The sequence below is a fragment of the Arachis stenosperma genome, chromosome 10, assembly GCF_014773155.1.
Source record: "Arachis stenosperma cultivar V10309 chromosome 10, arast.V10309.gnm1.PFL2, whole genome shotgun sequence".
Taxonomy (NCBI): Eukaryota; Viridiplantae; Streptophyta; class Magnoliopsida; order Fabales; family Fabaceae; genus Arachis; species Arachis stenosperma.
The window spans coordinates 70,124,066-70,145,172 of NC_080386.1; the positions used below are offsets into that span (position 1 = coordinate 70,124,066).

At 37.7% G+C, this 21,107-nt stretch overlaps 1 protein-coding gene across 1 annotated transcript; it reads right to left on the reverse strand.

Moving 5' to 3' along the window:
• Positions 1-5,569: 5,569 nt before the first annotated feature.
• Positions 5,570-14,495, reverse strand: LOC130957207 (uncharacterized). Its single transcript, XM_057884080.1, has 3 exons — positions 14,379-14,495; positions 14,116-14,345; positions 5,570-6,248 (listed from the first exon to the last, which is right to left on the reverse strand). The coding sequence occupies exons 1-3, from the start codon at positions 14,493-14,495 to the stop codon at positions 5,570-5,572; spliced, it is 1,026 nt and encodes a 341-aa protein (XP_057740063.1).
• Between the last annotated feature and the right edge of the window lie 6,612 nt (positions 14,496-21,107).

Sequence of the window (21,107 nt, forward strand, 5' to 3'; positions counted from 1 at the left end):
GTTGTTCCTTCTGAATTTCTGCTTTCCTACTGTCTTCATTTAATCATTCATACTCCTTTCCATGGCAAGCTGTATGTTGGGGATCACTGTTGTCAATGGCTACCTCCCTTCCTCTCAGTGAAAATGGTCCTCTACAGTTTCTGTACGGATAATCAACTGTCGGATTTCTCGTCTCGCATGAAAAATACCAGGCACAGCTATCGTATGGCTAATCAGTTGTCGGTTCTCGATCGTGTTGGAATAAGATCCAATGATCCTTTTGCACACTGTCACTGTGCCCCATAGTCGCGAGTTTGAAGCGCGTCATAGTCATCCCTTCCCAGATCCTACTCAGAATACCACAGACAAGGTTTAGACTTTCCGGATCTCAGGAATGCTACCAATTGATTCTAGCCTATACCACGAAGGTTCTAATCTCAGATTCAGATGCCCCATTGTCAGAGGGAAAACAATGTGAATCGCTGATTAGAGACCCAAGAGATATGCATTCAAGCTTGTTTTCATGTAGAATGGAAGTGTTTGTCAGGCACGCGTTCATAAGTGAGAATGGTGATGAGTGTCACTTGATCATCACATTCAACATGTTCTTGTGTACGAATGAATATCTTGGAGTAAGAATAAGCTTGAATTGAATAGAAGAACAATAGTACTTTGCATTAATACTTGAGGAACAGCAGAGGTCTACACCTTAATCTATGGTGTGTAGAAACTCCACTGTTGAAAATACAGAACAAGCTCTAGGCATGGCCGAATGGCCAGCCTCCCAAAAGTCTAAGATAGTATCAAACTGACCAAAAAGATCTCAGATGATCAAAGATTGGTATAAGGACTAAACGTTCAAAGATGCTCAGTACAATAGTAAAAAGTCCTATTTATACTATACTAGTTACTAGGATAACAGAAATAAGTAAATGATGCAGAAATCCACTTCCAGACTCACTTGGTGTGTGCTTGGGCTGAGCATTGAAGCTTTCATGTGTAGAGACTTTTCTTGGAGTTAAATGCCAGCTTTTATGCCAGTTTGGGCGTTTAACTCTAGCTTTTATCCTATATCTGGCGTTTAACGCCAGAATAGGGCAGGAAGTTGGCGTTTGAACGCCAGTTTGCGTCGTCAAAACTTGGGCAAAATATAGACTATTATATATTGCTGGAAAGCCCAGGATGTCTACTTTCTAACGCAATTAAGAGCGCCCCAATTGGGATTTTGTAGCTCCAGAAATTCCATTTCGCGTGCAGGAGGCTCAGAATCCAACAGCATCTGCAGTCCTTTTTCAGCCTCTGAATCAGATTTTTGCTCAGGTCCCTCAATTTCAGCCAGAAAATATCTGAAATCACAAAAAAATACACAAATTCATAGTAAAGTCTAGAAATGTGAATTTTGCTTAAAAACTAATAAAATATACTAAAAAGTAGCTAGATCCTACTAAAAACTACCTAAAAACAATGCCAAAAAACGTATAAATTATCCGCTCATCACCTACCTCTCAGGATTCACCTTTCTATTCCTCCACGTGAGCTCAATATCCTATTTACATCCTTTAGTCTTATTTATAATGTCCTATCATAACCGAATTCAAGCGTATGTTGTACTCATTCTTCTCACTCTTTGCTATCCTTAATTCAACCCCAATACTACATCAGCATTTCAATTTAATGTTCTTTAAATCTTTCTTGCAAAACTAACAATTTATTCATTACCATCTGTGTACAAGTTCAATTGCACCTGTAATCATCTCGAAAGCCTACTTCGAATCGATCTAATCTCACAGTCCTGATTAAATTCAGTTTCTTAGAAATCCCCATTTACCTTAACCCACTAAGCTCTTCAAGAATTCAAGCCTAAGATACGTCTAGTCACCATCCTACTACCTCTATTCACAACTATTATGTGCCATTGCTTTCCGCGAGCTTCTGCTGCACCACTTTGATTCCCAGCCACTAATTAACTAACTAATACAAATGTTCAATCAAGTCATACATCATTATCGGATTACAAAGCCTAGGCTCACTTCTGAACTCTCTCAACTTAACTCAAATAGTGTTTATGCTCATCCTAAGACTAAGTCATAATTTAGTGCCTTATGGCATCTCTATGCCTCATTCAAGGTCTCATTAAATCCTCAATCTCAATAATTATATTACCTAGGACCTTAGTGATAACTAGGGAACCTACTCAGATTATCCATGTTTAAGTGCAACACTACAACTCCTCATACTAAACCATCAATAAATTTCCACTTATCATAACTAAAATCAAATGCCACTCTATGTCTAACCCAATCGAAATTCAAGCCTAAAGTCATGCCCACTTATCTTTCCCCTTTTATACATGCCTTTGTACTTAAATAATCTACCAGGTACTAACTGTCATATTAATCATCTTAGAATCTAAACGTAAAACTCAAAATCAGATGTGGATATTCCTAGGTGGTAGCTTAATTCAAGATCTTAGTCCTTTAGTAGTCTTATCCATCTCTATGGGGTAGTTCCTCCTTGTTCCACATTTTTAAGACGAGCACAAACATAGTAGGCTCCTGATCGTGAGTCAGAGAATTTACTTCGTTACGGCCTTAATCAGCGCAATGCCTAACCCACTATATCCTAAGATTACGTCGGAACGCACTCCAAGATTTCCAATGAAACATCATCATAAATATCAACTAGTTCATGGGATTTTGGCAACACAAGTATTAGCTCTGTAATTAATCTTTCTTTCAAGTCCTGGAGAAGTTTCTCTACAATTTGATGTCGTACGCTCGCAAGTTTTGTCCTTCGGGTTTATAATTTGTGTCCTAAGGAACTAACATACCGATGGTTGCGACTAAGAATTGCATGCGATGCCGAAATGATCTCAAGTTATTAGAAGGAATACCAAGCTTAGAAGAGAAAATACAATTTTGGATGGTATTGATGACAAGTCATCATATACCCATTTTCTATGCTTTTTCATACAAAAAATTGATGATTTGTGCTTAAATATTGAATGCTTTTTGTACTTAAATGATATATTTTCTTGATATTTTAAGTTGGGGTACACTTTGGAGCCTTAGGAGAAAAAAAGGAGAAAAAAAGAGCTTTGGGACACACTTTGAAGTTGGGGTACACTTTGGAGCCTTAGGCCACGCTTTTAAAAGCGTGCCCATGACCAAATCAAGGAAGGAAGCAGCCAGCACGCACACTGCCCTGCCCTTGCCAAGGGCAGGGCAGAATCGTGATGCATATTGAGGTTGGAAGCAAGAATTTCGCTAAGGTAAAATCTGGGCGCTCACAGCATGACCATGCCTCCTTCAAAGGGCTATAACTTGAGCTACAGATGTCCAATTGATGTGCTTCCAGTTGCGTTGGAAAGCTGACATTCAGAGCTTTCCAACGATATATAGAAATCCATATTTGGCGTACAATTGAGGCAGGAACGAGAGGCATCTTTAAGGGCCAAAAATAAGCGAAAATACACCAAAATGCTTCCATCAAGGCTCGAAGAGGGAGACACAAGGAAACCAAGGAAGTCTGCCCTCAAGGAGGGCAGAATGCCCTCTTGGAGGGCAATGTCGTGTTTTATTCATGAAAATTCAAGGAAAAATTGCAACAACTTCCTCCACCAAGTTTCGAACACAAGACCTCTAGGAAGCCAAGCTTTAGGCGCGCACACAACTTGGCACGGCCAGCATCAAGCACGCACGGGCAGCACAAGACACACCAAGGCAACATTGCCTTGCCCTCCACAAGGGCAGGGCAGCATCTTCACACTCCAAGCCCACACCATGCTCGCACCAAGGACGCACGCACCAAATCCTGCCCTGCCCTCCACAAGGGCAGGGCAGCCTCCTGGAAGTGTCATGGGCCAAAAATCAACCAAAATTCAATTTAATTCAATTCCTCACCAAATTGAATCAAGGCAAACCAAACCCATTTCTCCTCAAATCCAAAGCAAGCAAAGCCCACTCATCATCACTCAAAGGCACATGGATCAATTAAATTAGGATTTTCATTTTTGTAATTTGTTTTAATGTCATTTTCATTTTTTATTTTGTAAAGCCTATATAAAGGCATCACTCTCATTTCAAAAGGAGAGCTCTTTCATTTATTTTTCTTCTGTCTTAAATTTGGGATTGAGAGTGAAGGAATTCTGTTTCATTCTTGATCTAAGATTGCTCTTTATTATTTTTCTGCATAATTCAGTGAATTGAGTTTTGGATCCAAGTTTTTCTCTACGGCTTTCATCTTCCTTTCTTCTTCAATTTGTCTTCTACTTTGATCAAGGAAGGGTTTGAGATCTAGACTTGTTTTCTAGTCTCATTGATTCCCTGAGATCAAATTTATTTTGAAATTAAGTTGAGTTCTTGGCTGCTCTTCTATTTTTACTGTTCCATTGGCTTTCAATTTACTTTCAAGCAATTTAATTCTTCTGCACTTGTTCTTCATTTTAGATTTCTGTTCATGATCCCAATTTCCTTTTCTGCATTCTGCACTTTCACATCTTTGTTCACATTGAGCTTGATTTAATTTTCTGTGCATTTACATTTTCCGCAATTTAAATTTCCAATTGCTTAATCTATTGCGTCCTTTAATTTCCAGCACCCACTCCCCTTTACATTTGATGCAATTTACAATTCTTGCAATTTAAGTTTCAGCTATTTTACTTTCTTGCTCTTTAAGTTTTCTGCCCATTTAGATTCTGCAACTTTATCATTCCTGCAATTTACTTTCTGTTGATCAACTTCACACAATTCACTTCAATGTTAGCTTGACTAAACTAATCACCCACTAAAATTGCTTGATCCATCAATCCCTGTGGGATCGACCTCACTCTTGTGAGTTATTACTACTTGATGCGACCCGGTATACTTGCCGGTTGGATATGTGTGTTGGAAATTTGTTTTCCGCAAAAACACCATCAGGTATCCATAAGAAATTGAAGAGATACATTATGTTGTGATAAGAGAAAGTGGTTGTAGAAAATAAGAAAATGCATCCGAAAGTAAATTAGAGTGCACCTCAAGAAAGGGATTCCAAATAAATAATCTTTGGTGGAAACAATAAGGCCAATTGAATCAAAATATGCCTTTATTGATATTTAAGAGGATCACGAGCCCTTGAATAAATGCAGTTCAACCCAACAGTACACATTCAAACTCACATCAAGGAGCACAGGGTTTGCGTGAAGATATGTACAAACAGGGAGTATGATTGGGCAAGGTTCAATATATTCACCAAGGTTCAATATATGTCCAATGCAATTTACAAGGAAAATGACAGGTCGGTTCACAAAGATGTGTTGATGTTTTTATGCGTATAAAATCTCACACCGCCATTAAGATTATGGTGCTTTCGCAACGTTACTCTGATTCGTTGGACTTTAAGATTTTGATGACTCGCAACCAAAAATGTCCCAAAGTTCTGTCGACTTTAGCGGCAATACTTTATGCGGCACAAGTACATTGAGTCATAGGCCTGACGCTAAACCTGATTCCCTCAGCTATAAGTTCACCATATGAAGTTACAAATAAATGTTGGGGTACAACCTCACACCATGTAGTTACAGCTCTGGCACCAATTACACACTTACCTCTCATTGGTGTTGTTTTCGACCCGCATTCGGGTTCTTCTCACGAGTACAATCCCTCGCCATGTGACCAGGTAGTCTGCAATCAAAGTAGTCATCTCTTCCTTTTGCGGGATGATACAGATCAAAAGTGGGTCTCCGTCTCCTAGTGTTGCCTTGACCTTGAGGTACATGTCCTCCCCTCTTGATGTTCTGAGCTCTTGGTTGAAAATGCTTCTCACGCCCACGGTCGTTGTTCTCCCCATGAGTATCTCTTGACGGAGCCACTTTCTTCGCACACTCCTCCACAACTCTCGCCTTGTTTACAAGCTCGGAAAAGATCCAAATCTCCAAAGGAGCTACAACAGTCATAATATTATCCTTCAAGCCCCCTTGGTACTTAATGCTCTTCCAACTCTCATAGCTCTCCAGGGCACCCTGACAAACCCTAGAGAACCTACAAAGCTTCTCAAACTGACTAGTGTAATCCACCACAGACAAAGAGCCTTGCTTCAGCTGCATAAGCTCAAACTCCTTCAATTCCCATACAGATTTAGGAAAGTACTTGTTGTAAAAAGTTGTCTGGAATACATCGCAAGGAATGTCGGCATTTTGAAGCTGTAGTAAGCGGCACTCTCTGTAACACCAGTGTAGAGCTTCTTGATGAGTCCATATTTTCCGATATATTTTGGCTTGATCTGGGTAGCTTTCATCACATAAACCTACACTTAAGCACAATAATAGCATACTTTTGTGTTTGATCCCTAAATTAGACCTAAATGTGAAAACATGCATTTTTTGTGCTTAAATTAGGAAATTTAATCCCACTTTAATTCCGTTCGATCCCATGATATATTTGTTGAGTGATTTTAGGCTTTAGAGGAAAGAATGGATGGCCAAAAGTGGAAGAAAGCATGTACAAGGGAGAACACATGAAAAAAAAGGAAAAGCACACACAGTAATGTGTGCGTGCACACAAGTGCCTGTGCGTACGCACATGAGGATTTTCAGCTAAGTGTGCGCACGCACACATCTGTGCGTCCGCACAGGTCCCAGTACTTCATTAAAAATGCACGTGCACTCATAATTTGGGGCTCTTTTTGGCCCATTTCTGAAGGCTTGAGGCTCGTTCAAGAGGCTATATTAAAGGAGCAACAACACATTAGCTGAGAAAGCCATCTTAGTTTAGGAAAAACACATAGTAGGAGTAGGAGTAGTGTAGATTAGGAAATTGTCCTCTTAGGGTTTTAGTTAGGGTTTGTAGCATTTTATACTTCAAGTTTGATTTTGGATTCTAGCAACTCCGATTGTAAGTATTCCCTTAATTGTCTCTTTTAATACATTGTTTGTTCTACATTTTCTCTTATTTTTATCTCTCTTGTCAATATTTAGATTTCTAGTCTTACAATTTTAGATTTCTAGTCTTACAATTTTAGATTTCTAGTTGTTTAATTTCATGTTTGATGGCTTTTATATGTTTGTTGAGTTGCTGTTATTGCTTTTGATCATGTATGGTTCATAGCTTTCAGTAATTTACCTATTTTGTCATGTTTTATGATTATTCCCATTAGGTGTTTGATGAAAATGAGTGCTAGAGCCATAATGTCCAACATTTAGTGACAATTCTTGGGTTGTTAGTTGTTATTGTTTCCATTAACGCAAGCTTTTTACTAAGGTAATTAATAAGTTAGCTAGGACTTGTGGATTGATAACAATTACGCTCACTTGACTTATCCTTCGATGTTAAGGGTTGACTTAGTGAGATTAATCCATCATAATTATCATAGTTGTGGTTATGGCAAGGAAGGAATTCCATAACTCATCCCAAGTCAAGGTTTCTTTTAGGTCTTAAACCACTTTGTCATTTACTTTAAAGCTTTACGTGTTTATATTGCATACATAGTTCTTTTATTCCTTTATTAGTTTATTAATTGAAATTTTGCCTTGTCCTTTTATTCCTTTATTTTGTTTGCTCTCAATCATTGAAAACCCCTTTGCTTTTTTACTACCAAGATTGTGCACTCGTTGGCATTAGTTCCTAGGGAGAACGACCCGAGGTTGATGTACTCTCGATTTCGGTTTATTTTGATTTGAATTGGATTATTTGATTTGGGAGTTAATTGTTGGTCTAGACTATACTTTCAACGAATGAAATTATACTTTGTGAAAATCTAGATCGACGATAAACGCCTAACATTAAATTTGGCGCCGTTGCCGGGGAGCTAGCGTCATTAGTGCTATATTTTGGTTGTTGTAAATATGTGAATAGTGTGAATAGATACTCTTTTTGGGTTGTTTGCTTGTTTTTTGCTATTAATTAGGATTTTGCTTCTTTTGTTATTTGATGTCTTTTGTCTTTATTTTCTGTTTCATCTATGAGTTATCACCCTCTTGGTTTGGAGTTTGGTTGTGATCATTTTGTAGGGTTTGATAACTTTAATTGTGGATTGCATCATGGGTTTGGAGCATCAATTTTGGGAGGAGCAACCTCCTCCATAATACAATGAACCATACCCTTCCCAATATGCATACCCAAACTTAGGATATGGTGGATTCCACTATGACTATACACCTCCACCACTATATACCTAGGACCCCTACCCTTAACACAACTCTCAATCACCATATTTTCAAACACCAGATCAATACCACCATCCACCTCCTTATACACCACCTCAAGATGCTTATCAACATGAACTACCTCCCACATATACAACCTTCTTCCCTACCAATGAACTTTTCCTTTCACACCAATGTGAAACTTTCCTACCCTTGACCCAAGACCATCAAGACCTTCAGGTTCTTCTCCAAGAGCAAGAAGGATCCCGAAGAACTCAAGGGCAAATCATGGCTACCATAGACGAAGCGTGAAACCGCTTAATCCTCCTACGCTCATCCGATCAAGGCATTCCTCTTGAGGAATGTGAGGGATCAACTAAAGCCTGTAGTGAAGAGGAGTGCGTGGAGCCACAAGGAGAAGAAGAATGGTTAGGGCTTTAAGTGCAACAAGAGGAAGATAGTGAAGTATGTGAACCGGAGGAGAGAAGTGAAGAATTGAGGGAGGTTGATCAATATGAGGATTCCATCATCAATAATTTTTTGTCCTCCTTGATCAATCCCCTTGATGATCCTAATGAGCCTCTTCCCATTGAGCTTGAGAAAGACATGGAGGTAGACTTCTCATAACCTCCTTGTTGTGATGTGAGTGATGGGGAAGAAGGGGAAGAGGTTGGTAAGGAAGGAGTGGACAACCAAGAGCATATTGAGTGGGTGGCAATTTTACCTATGAGCTTCATTGGCCCCCACCAATATGCTATCTTGGAGTCAGATTAACAACTTAAGGTCCTACTTGGGTTGGTACATGGTGGAGGAAGGAGTAGTGGTTGCCGAGCAATTCCAGGGTTCTTCAAGAAAATCAATTCAAGAATTGGAGTTATAGTGAAGTGTAAACCACAATTGGGTGATTTTTGGAATATGTTGTGTTGCTACAAGGGTCAACTGAGACTTTGTTCATCCGGCTTGGAGCATAGTGATCAACAAGAAGGTGACCGGACACCTAGGATATGGGATCCCAGAGGAGCCTTAAGAACCAAGCTTGGATGGAGGTTCAAGGAGGAGTGGAAACACAAGCCACCCTAGCAAGAGTCTCCTCAACAAGTCCAACTTAAGGACTATAAATCAAAGTGTTAGGTGGAAGACACCCCACCATGGTAACATCTTTCTTACCCTTTCTCTTTGTTTATAGTCTTGGTATTGCATTTTTTATTTATCTTGTTTAGCTTAGGATTAGTTTAATTTTGAGTTTGGTAGGTTAAGTTTTTGTATGGATCATAATTTTGGAAATGTTTGCTTGTTTAGGGTTGAAAAATGTGTTGAGCTAAGCTAGGATGCCCTGGATTTTGAAGAAAAAAATTTTGGAAAACAGGGCATCTGTGCGTGTGCACCCTGCTGTGCGTGCGCACAAATCTGCATTTCTCATCACCTGTGTGGCTGCACAAGCATGTGTGTCCACACACCCTTTGAAAACCCCTCTGGTGGGAGCGATGGCATGCCTTGTGCATAAGCTCAACCCACCCCATTTCGCCCTTGTGCGTGCGCATAGAGCTGTGTCCGCTTGCACACATGACCCTTCCCCTAAAAAAAAGTGTTTAGTGCGTGGGCACAGTCTTGTGCGCACGCATACACCTTGTTTCCCTTTCTATCCAGAGCACTCGCACAGCTTGTGCGAGTGAACACCTCCCCTTTCTCATGAAGTGTGTGTATGCACACATACCTGTGCGTACGCACAGGTGCTGTTTTGGGCAATTTTTGTTTTCATTTCTCCTTAAAGCCCTAACGCACTTCCACCCCTTCCATTATCCTCTTTTCTTGCTCTTTCCATGTTTGTCTACTTGTTTTAGTTAGTCCTCATTGCATCTCATTTTCGTTTCAGTAATTATATTAGTTTTACTCTAGTTGTTATTAAATAATTTACAAATGTTTGTTTGTTAGTGATAGGGTTGCCTCTTGATTAAATACAATGTACTTATACTTTGCTTTAATATGCAAGTACCTAGTGGGTTTGAATACTCATGTTTTGATTATACCATTAGGACAAATTATATAAGTGCGTTGGATTAAGTCAATTGAGTTGAAATTACCTGTTCATCATGATTTTCGTATCAAATTCGTCACATGTCCAGTACTTGTTCCTTGTTAATACTTTGCATTTGTTTGAGTGACCTAACTTGATTCTTATCAAGCTTATCACTTTTTGTAACAAGTACCCTTCCATGTGACTTTTTCATTATGCTTCGTGATGGATAAGGAGTTTTCGTTCATTATTGAGTTAGTTGTTGTTCATTGTGCTATTTTATATCAATCTTACACTTTAACTTGCACAACTACAATAGCCAATATCTTAATCACTCAATTCACTTTCATAGTTACCTAGGGTTGCTTGTGCCTTATGTTTTGCTCGTTCTCCACTTTCAACCTAGGTTATCTAAATGACGAACATATGCTTACTTTTTTGTGTGGATGCCACATTAGCCGGCCGTTGTGTGTATTCCATACCGATATGCCAAATTCCTCAATTAGATGCTTATTTACTCTCCCCTTTACCTTTTGTGCTACTTGCCCTATTATTCCTAATTATAGTTTATTCATTCTTTTGAGGATGAGACATACTGGCAAGGAGCCGGGAGAGGAGGAGGACACCAAGAATGGAGATGCCAAGCCCGCATTGGACTTGGAGATTTCGCCACAACCCGAGCCCCCTCCGCATCCACCAGCTGAAGGTGGAGGATCTTAAAGCCATTCTTCCCGGATTATGTTTGTGCACGGAGAACCGTGCAACGCTTAAGTGTGGGGGAGAATTCACCACTTTTGGTGGAGTAAAATTTCTTTTTCGAACACCTTGCACTTTAATTTTTGTTTTCTTTTGCTATGTTTCTTGTAGATATTTGGAGTGTTTTTAATTATTGCATTGCATTTTCTTCATAGTTTATATCTATTGCATTTTGCATCATTTGCAAGGTATATATTTATAGATAGAAGTTGTGATTGGATGATATGAATAGCTTATGCCTAGTTCATTTTGATCCTAATTGTTCATGTTACTTTTTGCTTGTTGAAAATTGGGAAAAGCACTAGGAAATTTTGAAAAATTTTGCATCCATCGCATTATATATTCATATATAGGAAATAATTTTGGTGAAAAATAATACAAATTTTCCAAGAATTTTGTTTATGGGCATTCTATTGAATTGATTTGGAAAATTGTTTTTAAACTTGCTTGAATGAATTTTTATGGAACATAGAAGAGAGAAAGAACAAAATACCTTGTGAGTTTTTGAGCTTTAATTAGTGGTTACAATCTTTAACCACTAATGTTGTTCATTGTGCTATACTCCTTCTATGATTGTAATCTTGGTTTTACTCGATTCTGTATTTCCAAAATTTGATGTTTTGATTGCATTTAGCATGATTAAGGCCATTTTTGTATTAAACTCACTCACCCATATAGACCTACCCTTGCATCTACCTTTGTTAACCTCATTTGAGCCCCTTAATCCCCTTTGTTCTAATTATTAGCACATCACAACCCTAAGCAGAAAACCATGAATTACCTTGAACTGCATCTTTGATTAGCTTAGGTTGAGGAGTGTGTTTCATTTAACTGTGGGAAAACTTTTGGGAAACATTGGTAGTGAATGAAGAAATTTGTATTGGATATGCAATGAAAAAGAAAAATTTTGGAAAATGGGTGCACATTCAGGTATCAATTAGCTTTAACCATATGCATTTGTCATAGAAAAAGAAAAAGAAAAAAAAAAAATATATATATATATATATATATATATATATATGGAAAAAATAATAAGAAAGGACAAAGGTTGCCCCAAGGAAAAAAATTGATGAATAAGAAGTGCATATGTGGATTTGGATGAAAAAGATGCATGAATGTGATGTTAGGTTGCATAGTTTGTGATTTGGTTGATATAGGTTGAGTTGGACACTTGAGCTAATCAAAGATTTAATTCCTTAGTCCACTTAGCTATATTTACCCTACCTTAACCCTAACCCCATTACAACCCTAATAAGACCTCATGATACTTGCACTCATACATCACATATTTGTTGATTGTTAGATGAAAAGCAAATCCTTGAAAGCATTATTAGGAGGAGACTTGAGTGAATTGACCCTAAAACACCGACCGTTAAGAGTGTATACACACCAAGTGAGGGTTCGATCACTCGACTCTATGTTTCCATACTTCTTATCATGTATTCTCGCAAGTGCTTCATTTCGATGAGTTGAATCAATTCTTTAGATTTTGCTTGCATTGTGTTACTTCCTTGCTTACCCCTATATGTCCATATACTTGCTTGGAAATTTTATTGTTTATTTTCACCAAATCAATAGGAACTATAGATAAATATATAGGTATACATAGTATATACATACTTGCATGCATCTAGATAGTTGCATTCAATAAGTTGTTTCCCTTTGAGCATTCTCCTTGTTGGTTTAGCATGAGGACATGCTATTGTTTAAGTGTGGGAAAATTGATGAGTCCATATTTTCCAATATATTTTGGCTTGATTTGGGTGGATTTCATCACATAAACCTACACTTAAGCACCATAATAGCATACTTTTATGTTTGATCCCTAAATTGGACCTAAATGTGAAAACATGCATTTTTTGTGCTTAAATTGGGAAATTTAATCCCACTTTTATTCCATTCGATCCCGTGATATGTTTGTTGAGTAATTTCAGGCCTTAGAGGCAGGAATGGATGGCCAAAAGTGGAAGAATGCATGTACAAGGGAGAACACATGAAGAAAACAAGGAAAAGCACACACAGCAATGTGTGCATGCGCAAAAGTGCCTATGCGTATGCACGGGAGGATTTTCAGCTAAGTGTGCAGATGCACACATCTGTGCATCCGCACAGGTCCCAATGCGTGCCTTCATTAAAAATGCACATGCACTCGTGATTTGGGGCTCCTTTTGGCCCATTTCTAAAGGCTTGAGGCTGGTTCAAGAGGCTATATTAAAGGAGCAACAACACATTAGGAAATTCTCTCTTAGGATTTTAGTTAGGGTTTATAACATTTTATACTTCAGGTTTGATTTTGGATTCTAGCAACTTTCATTGTAAGTATTCCCTTAATTGTCTCTTTTAATACATTGCTTGTTCTACATTTTCTCTTGTTTTCATCTCTCTTGTCAATATTTACACAGTCTTGAAATTTTAGATTTCTAGTTGTTTAATTTGATGTTTGATGGCTTTTATATGTTTGTTGAGTTGCTTTTATTGCTTTTGATCATTTATGGTTCGTAGCTTTCAGTAATTTACCAATTTTGCCATGTTTTATGATTATGCCCATTAGGTGTTTGATGAAATACCAATGTTAGTTTTGGGGTAATTTCCACCGCTTGGCTTGGGGAAAATGATTGCTAGAGCCATAATGTCCAATATTTAGTGACAATTCTTGGGTTGTTAGTTGTTATTGTTTTCATTAATGCTAGCTTTTTACTAAGGTAATTACTAAGTTATCTAGGACTTGTGGATTGATAACAATTATGCTCACTTGACTTATCCTTCGATGTTAAGGGTTGACTTAGTGAGATTAATCCATCATAATTATCATAGTTGTGGTTATTGCAAGGAAGGGATTCCATAACTCATCCCAAATCAAGGTTTCTTTTAGGTCTTAAACCACTTTTTCATTTACTTTAAAGCTTTACGTGTTTATATTGTATAGATAGTTCTTTTATTCCTTTATTAGTTTATTAATTGCAATTTTGCCTTGTTCTTTTATTCCTTTATTTTGTTTTCTCTCAATCATTGAAAACCCCTTTTCTTTTTCACAACCAAGATTGTGCACTCGTTGGCATTAGTTCCTAAGGAGAATGACCCGAGGTTGAGCTACTCTCGATTTCGGTTTATTTGATTTGGGAGTTAATTATTGGTCTAGACTATACTTTCAAAAAATGAAATTATATTTTTTAAAAATATAGATTGATGATAAACGCCTAACATCACTTCTCCTAAAAGCTTATACGCGGTAAACTCCACAAACTGGTTGTACGGAACATGCTGGGCTTGTAATGCATGCTCCATAGCCTGGAACCAATTTCCCGCTTCTGTAGGATTGGTCGAACCTCTGAAAGTCGGTGGATAAACCTTGAGAAACGTAGCCAATGTCATTGGAGTGCCTCCCAAGTCATTACCATTTCCGCCTCCGTTTCTATTTCCATCCCCATTTCCGTTTTCATTACCATTTTCGTTGCCAGCTGGTTGACCTAACCTCTACACAGCTTGCAGAGTCACAGCAGCATTTGCCTCTATAGTATTAGCAAGATTAGCCATTGCCACCATAAACTCGGCATGGTTATCGGCCGGTTGTTCATTTCCAGTCTCTCCCGGTGTACGAGTACGACCTCGTCTGAGAGTAGCCATTAGTGTTCCTTTTGACACCAAACAATCGATATCAAGGTGATCAGTCTCAATATCAAAAGTCTAGTGCTTCAATTATCCCAAAAAGGCACTCATAAACAAGCATGCTATGAAATATCAAGTAGATAGCCTAAATAGCATGAAAGAAAACTGACCTAGAGTATGCAATGAAGCATAATCGGTCCATCCCTCAGGCTCACTAGGACGAACCACTTTGATACCACTAAATATAACACCCTAATTACCCTAAGCCTTACCTCATGCCGTAAAGAAAAGGTTAATCAGAGGTTATGACAATTCTAAAGCTTGTAAATATTTATATAGAAGGAAATAATATATTCTAGAAGCCCGATGAAGGATTAAGCTCAAAAACAGAGTTTGAAAAATGCAAAATGTTTACACGAAGTTACACTAATCTAGGCACAAGATAAATATATAAGATAAAAAAATATAGGTATAATAGTCAAAGGATACTAGCCTCAGCTCATGAAGTTTAAGCCGATTAGTATATACAGATGATGAGCGGATATCTTATACGCTTTTTGGCATCATTTTCATAGAGTTTTTAGCATATTTTGTTTAGTATTATTAAGTTTTTGTAGGTTTTAGTGTTAAATTCACATTTTTGGATTTTACTATGAGTTTTTGTGTTTTTTTACATTTTCAGGTATTTTCTGGCTGAGATTGAGGAGTTGGAGCAAAAGTCTGATTCAGAGGCAAAGAAAGCACTGCAGATGCTGTCCAGATATGACCTCCTTGCATTCAGAAGCGATTTTCTGGAGCTACAAAAATCCCAATGGAGCATTCTCAATGGCTTTGTAAAGCTGACCTCCAGAGCTTTCCATCAATGTATAATAGTTTATGCTTTGTGTAACGACCCAATTTCTAGTACGTCATCATCATACTTGAAAATGAGCACTACCAACTTGTCTTCCAAATTATTATCTATTATTTATTATATGAGCCTGATTCATAGTTAAAAGCGTAATTAGTTTGCGAGGTACTTTTTTTTTTAAAAACGTTTGGATTAATAAACAGAATCATTCATAAGCAATTCGCAAATAATAATAGATAAAACGGTTATAAACAACCACACATAAATACATCTCAAGCAGTTGACAATATTCGGTGATCCAGCCTTTATTAGAGTATAGACTTTCAGGTGGTCCTTAAGCACTTTTTCCTCCTAAATCACATCAAGAACAACTTTAAAACCAAAATTCCTCAACTAACCAAATCTTTCTCAGCATGTTAGGAAGGGATATCTCACCTTAGACTTGCTGGAAATTAACGTTTCTTGGCCCTCAAGTCAAGTTAAGCATGATTCCTAAGGAAGAACATCAAGTAAACACATGTTTTGCATGGTTTTCCTTGAAAACCGAATTGAAGAGGGAGGGAGACAGCCATCTCACCATATTTCCAGCCTTGATATGTTGTATGGTTATGTAGAGGAAGAAGAGAGGATCATTTTGGTGAAATCGGAATTTTGATTTGTGTTTTAGTTCAGAAGAAATCAAGCTTTGAAGATTAAGTGTTCATGAAAGTTTCTCTCTTTTCTCTCTTGTTATTTTCGGCCAAAATGAAGAAATGAGACAGCCTTGGAGTGTCTTGGGGGTGTAGGGTGAGTTTTGATTGGTTGGCTTGAAGGTGGATTAAAATAATATTAAAATATCTCAGGTGTATAACTACTAAAACTAGGTGTATCGAAACACTTGTAAAAATATCTCTAGAAATTATTTTCTGAGCTAATAGCATAAATGACAGTAGTGACATATTTATTATGAGAATAAAATATGTATAATGAGGCCTTAGCATTGCTAAAGTCATCAGAGAGTGCCGGTGCTAAGTTGCACCAGTAAACTGTGAACCCGGTTAAACCGATTTCCTGTTTTTAACTAAAACTGACCAGATAACCTTATAATATCATTCAAGAAGCTTCTAATACTAATATAATGATAATATTATCCTATTATCTCTCTTCTCTCATGAATCGAGTCTGGTTCGTCAAACTGAGACTATTTACGAAAAACAAAATCAAAACTTATAACCGATACGGTTCAAAAACTGGGTTCTTCGTGACTACGTTATCGAGCTTGCGTAAGAAAAGGTTTTTTCTTAAAGGTGACATAATGACAATGAGGATTGAGATACTTGATGATATAGCAGAAGTTCTCCCCTTACTAATCTTCCAGAGAAATCCGTATTTTCAGAAAAGATCTCGCGTACTCGAAAATCGGGGTTGTTACAATCTACCCTCCTTAAAGAAAATTTTGCCCTCAAAATTTTAGCCACGTGCAAGAATCCATCTTCAAGCAATCTATTTCCTTCAAGCCATTTTGACGATGAGATCGATTCATTCCTAACAACATCCAAATCTCACACAGTCATAGCCATGGAGATCATAACAGCTATGAAAACAGCTATGGCTCACATCGATTCATCGTTCAGAGTTCGATTAAACCATGCCTATTCACAGTCATTGAGGTCTTATCCGTACCAAACAATTAATATTAAGGTGATCAGTCTTAACATCTCAAGTTAAGCATGAACTTTCCCAAAATGAGCACTCACAGACATTCATGCCAAATGTATCTTAAAGATACCCTAACAGCATGAGACACAGAAGCAGAGTATGCAATGAGGCATAGTAAGTCCACTCCCCAGGCTCTACTAGGAACGAACTGCTTTGATACCAAATTGTAACGACCCAAATTCTGGTACGTCATGATCATACTAGAAACTGAGCGCTACCAACTTGTCTTCCAAATTATTATCTATTATTTATTATATGAGCCTGATTCGTTGTTAAAAGCGTAGTTAGTTTGTGATGTACTTTTTTTTAAATGTTTGGATTAATAAATAAAATCATTCAGAAGAAATTCACAAATAATAATAGATAAAATGGTTATAAACAACCATACATAAATACATCTCAAGCAGTTGACAATATTTGGTGATCCAACCGTTATTAAAGTATAGACTTTCAGGTGGTCCTTAAGCACTTTTTCCTCCTAAATCACATCAAGAACAACTTTAAGTCCAAAAACCCTCAACAAACCAAATCTCTCTCAGCATGTTAGGAAGGGATATCTTACCTTAGACTTGCTGGAAATTAACGTTTCTTGGCCCTCAAGTCAAGTTAAGCATGATTCCTAAGGAAGCACATCAAGAAAACACATGTTTTGCATGGTTTTTCTTGAAAACCAAATTGAAGAGGGAGGGAGACAGCCATCTCACCTTATTTTCAGCCTTGATATATTGTATGGTTATGTAGAGGAAGAAGAGAGGATCATTTTGGTGAAATCGGAATATTGATTTGAGTTTTAGTTCAGAAGAAATCAAGCTTTGAAGATTAAGTTTTCATGAAAGTTTCTCTCTTTTCTCTCTTGTTATTTTCGGCCAAAATGAAGAAATGAGACAGCCTTGGAGTGTTTTGGGGGTGTAGGGTGAGTTTTGATTGGTTGGCTTGAAGGTGGATAAAAATAATATTAAAATATCTCAGATGTATAACTACTAAAACTAGCTGTATCAGAACACTTGTAAAAACATCTCTAGAAATTATTTTCCGAGCTACTAGCATAAATGACACTAGTAACATATTTACTATGAGAATAAAACATGTATAATGAGGCCTTAGCATTGCTAAAGTCATCAGAGATTGCCAGTGCTAAGCTGCACCAGTAAACTGTGAACACGGTTAAACCGATTTCCTGTTTTTAACTAAAACTGACTAGGTAACCTTATAATATCATTCAAGAAGCTTCTAATACTAATATAATGATAACATTATCCTATTATCTCTCTTCTGTCATGAATCGAGTCCGGTTTGTCAAACTGAGACTATTTACGAAAAACAGAATCAAAACTCCTAACCAATACAGTTCAAAAATTGGGTTCTTCGTGACTACGTTATCGAGCTTACCTCAGAAAAGGTTCTATCTTAAAGATGACATAATGACAATGAGGATTGAGATACTTGATGATATAGCAGAAGTTCTCCCATTACTGATCTTCCGGAGAAATCCGTATTTTCAGAAAAGATCTCGCGTACTCAAAAATCGGGGTTGTTACACTTTGCTTCAGATTAGAAGGCCCAAAACTGGCTTCTAACGCCAGCTTCCAGCCCCGTTCCAGGCATCCAGCCCCCAAAGAGTAGAGACCAGTGTCCAAACGCCCAGAGAGGACCCCTTAGCCAGCGTTTCGCGCCTTAGGAGCCTCATAGCACGTGGATCTCATCAAATCTCAGTCAAAACACTCACAAAGTGGGCACCAGAAGTCGATTTTATTGGTTATCTGTTTAGTATTTAAAGTGTATTTTACAAAATCTTTAGGAATCATCTACACTTTACATGTTTTTACTTTGTATTTCCCATCAGTATGAGTTTTTAAACTTCCGAGTTGAGGAGAGGAGCCCTGCTGAGTCCTATGAATTAATGAAAGTATTATTGTTTCTTCTTCGATCTGTGTCTGATTAATTCTAAGATGTATATTCGTACTTCAACATGGTGAATAGAATGATCAATGACAAATCAACTCTATTCATCATACTAAGACCAACGTGCCTGACAAACACCTGCGTCTACTTGGGTTCGTGTGAATACTTCAGTGCAAAGCACGCACCACCAGCTTGAATCATACATCTCTCAAACAACTAATCTACGACTTTGTTTGGGACTTATCAAGAGACCAGTTCAGCCAATTTCTGGGAGATAAGGGTCTCTGTCGTAGAAGCTAGATCCCAAAGATGCAGCATTCTCTAACCCAAAAGATCCGACCTTGTCTGTGACGTTTTGAGTAGCATCATTAAGGAGAATGGAGTGTATGCACTTCACCCTCAAGCAGAGATGGATCAACACTAACCCTGAGGTTCAGATTTGGAGGAGTATTGACGACCTCTTAATAAAGGCGCCAATCACTTACAGCCTGCCATTGAAGACATCACTCACAAGCAAATAAGACAGTAATACCATAGTTAATTCACAAAGACAAAGCAACTCCAATCCTTAACCCTATTACTATCACCGATTCCCTTCTAATATACAAAGTATTTTATTTTATTAGTTATATGTAATCATAGTTTATATCTCATAAATCCAACAAGCTTTTGATTTTGCCTGACTAAGACCTGCAAGATAACTATAACTTGCTTCAAACCACAATCCTTGTGCGATCAACCCTGACTCGCTCAGGTATTACTTGGACGACCCAGTGCACTTGCTGGTACAGCTGTACGAGAGTGTGGGGATTCGTGCACCAAGTTTTTGGTGCCGTTGCCAGGGATTGTTCGAGTTTGGACAAACTGACAGATTGTCTTACTCCCTAGATTAGGTACTTTATTTCTTGATCATTTTTATTTGAGTTTTTTTTTAATTTTAATTAAGTCTTTTATTTTTATCTTTATTTTTATGCTCTCTATTTTCAAAAAATTTAAAAACTTTTTCAAAAAAATATTTTTGTTTTCTTAGTTTAATCCTTGTTCTTTGTTGAGTCGTAGATGCTCCTTGATGACAAGTCATCTTATGCTAGTTTCACAAGCATTTTTCATTAGTTTCATTAGGTTTTATGCACTTTCTTGCACAATAAGTAAGTGATTGGAGTGGATTTTTATTATTATTTTGAATCAATCAAAAATCATTTATTTTACATAAAATCATAGGTTTTATGCTAGAATTAATTGATTTCATGAACAATGCAAAGACCTTCTGAATTTGGTGAGACTTTGATTGCTTGTTTAGTTGCTTGTAGGTGAAGAAATGAAGAAATGAAGAGAGAAAGGGGATGCAATCAGTAAAGCATTGTGTTCAAAGAAGCAACGCCATGTTCACTAGCACACTTGGAATAGCGTTCACTTTGGAAGTGAATGTGGCATTCACTTTGTGAACTTTTTCGTGTTTTTCAGCTTTGGAGGCAAGCCTCGTGCCATCTGTACAAGTTAGCGCTCAAATATTGAGTGTAGCACTCAACCAAGGGAGCGTTAGGCAGTGCTCAACCAAGGGAGAGCTAGGCAGCGCTCAAGAAAGGAACCGAGCGCTCAACAAAAGGGAGCGCTAGGCAGCACTCATATGCTTAATGTAGCACTCAAAGAGAGAGCGCCCATAAGCAAATCGCGCACGAGGGAAGCACGCCAAGGGAGCACTCACAATTTGAGCGCAGCATTCACAAGAAGAACGCTAGGACGCACCAAATTGGCGCCCACAAGGAAGTGAACGCAGCGTTCACTAAATGAGCTGAACGCTCTACTTGAGCTTCACAAAATGCACCCTGACCCATGCCACCAAGTGCCATTTTGGATCCATTTCTTCACAAACCCAAAGTTCCATTCCAAAGAGGTTAATGATGGAAATAGAAAGTGTATAAATAGGAGCAATTTTGATTTGAGACGGGACCTTGCCTTAGCTTACATTTTACTAAATTTTGAATTCTCTCTTTTAAATTTTAATTTGGGGGATTGGGATCTCTTTGTTCATTTTCTTTTCTTCTGCAACTTTTAATTTTTGTTTTGGGTTTTGGAAATTGGATTGAAGAACTCCACTGAAATTCTTCATCTAAGGATCATCTAGGATCTAAATCTTCTTTTCTGATTTCATTCTATTTCTTCTACAAGTTCTTTTTTGT

Coding starts and splice junctions, on each gene's coding strand:
- LOC130957207 (XM_057884080.1), bottom strand. CDS start 14,495: ATGGCTACTCTCAGACGAGGTCGTACTCGTACACCGGGAGAGACTGGA. Junction 14,346..14,378: donor ATCTTGCTAATACTATAGAG/GCAAATGCTGCT, acceptor CAAGCTGTGTAG/AGGTTAGGTCAACCAGCTGG. Junction 6,249..14,115: donor CAGCATGTTCCGTACAACCA/GTTTGTGGAGTT, acceptor ATGTGATGAAAG/CTACCCAGATCAAGCCAAAA.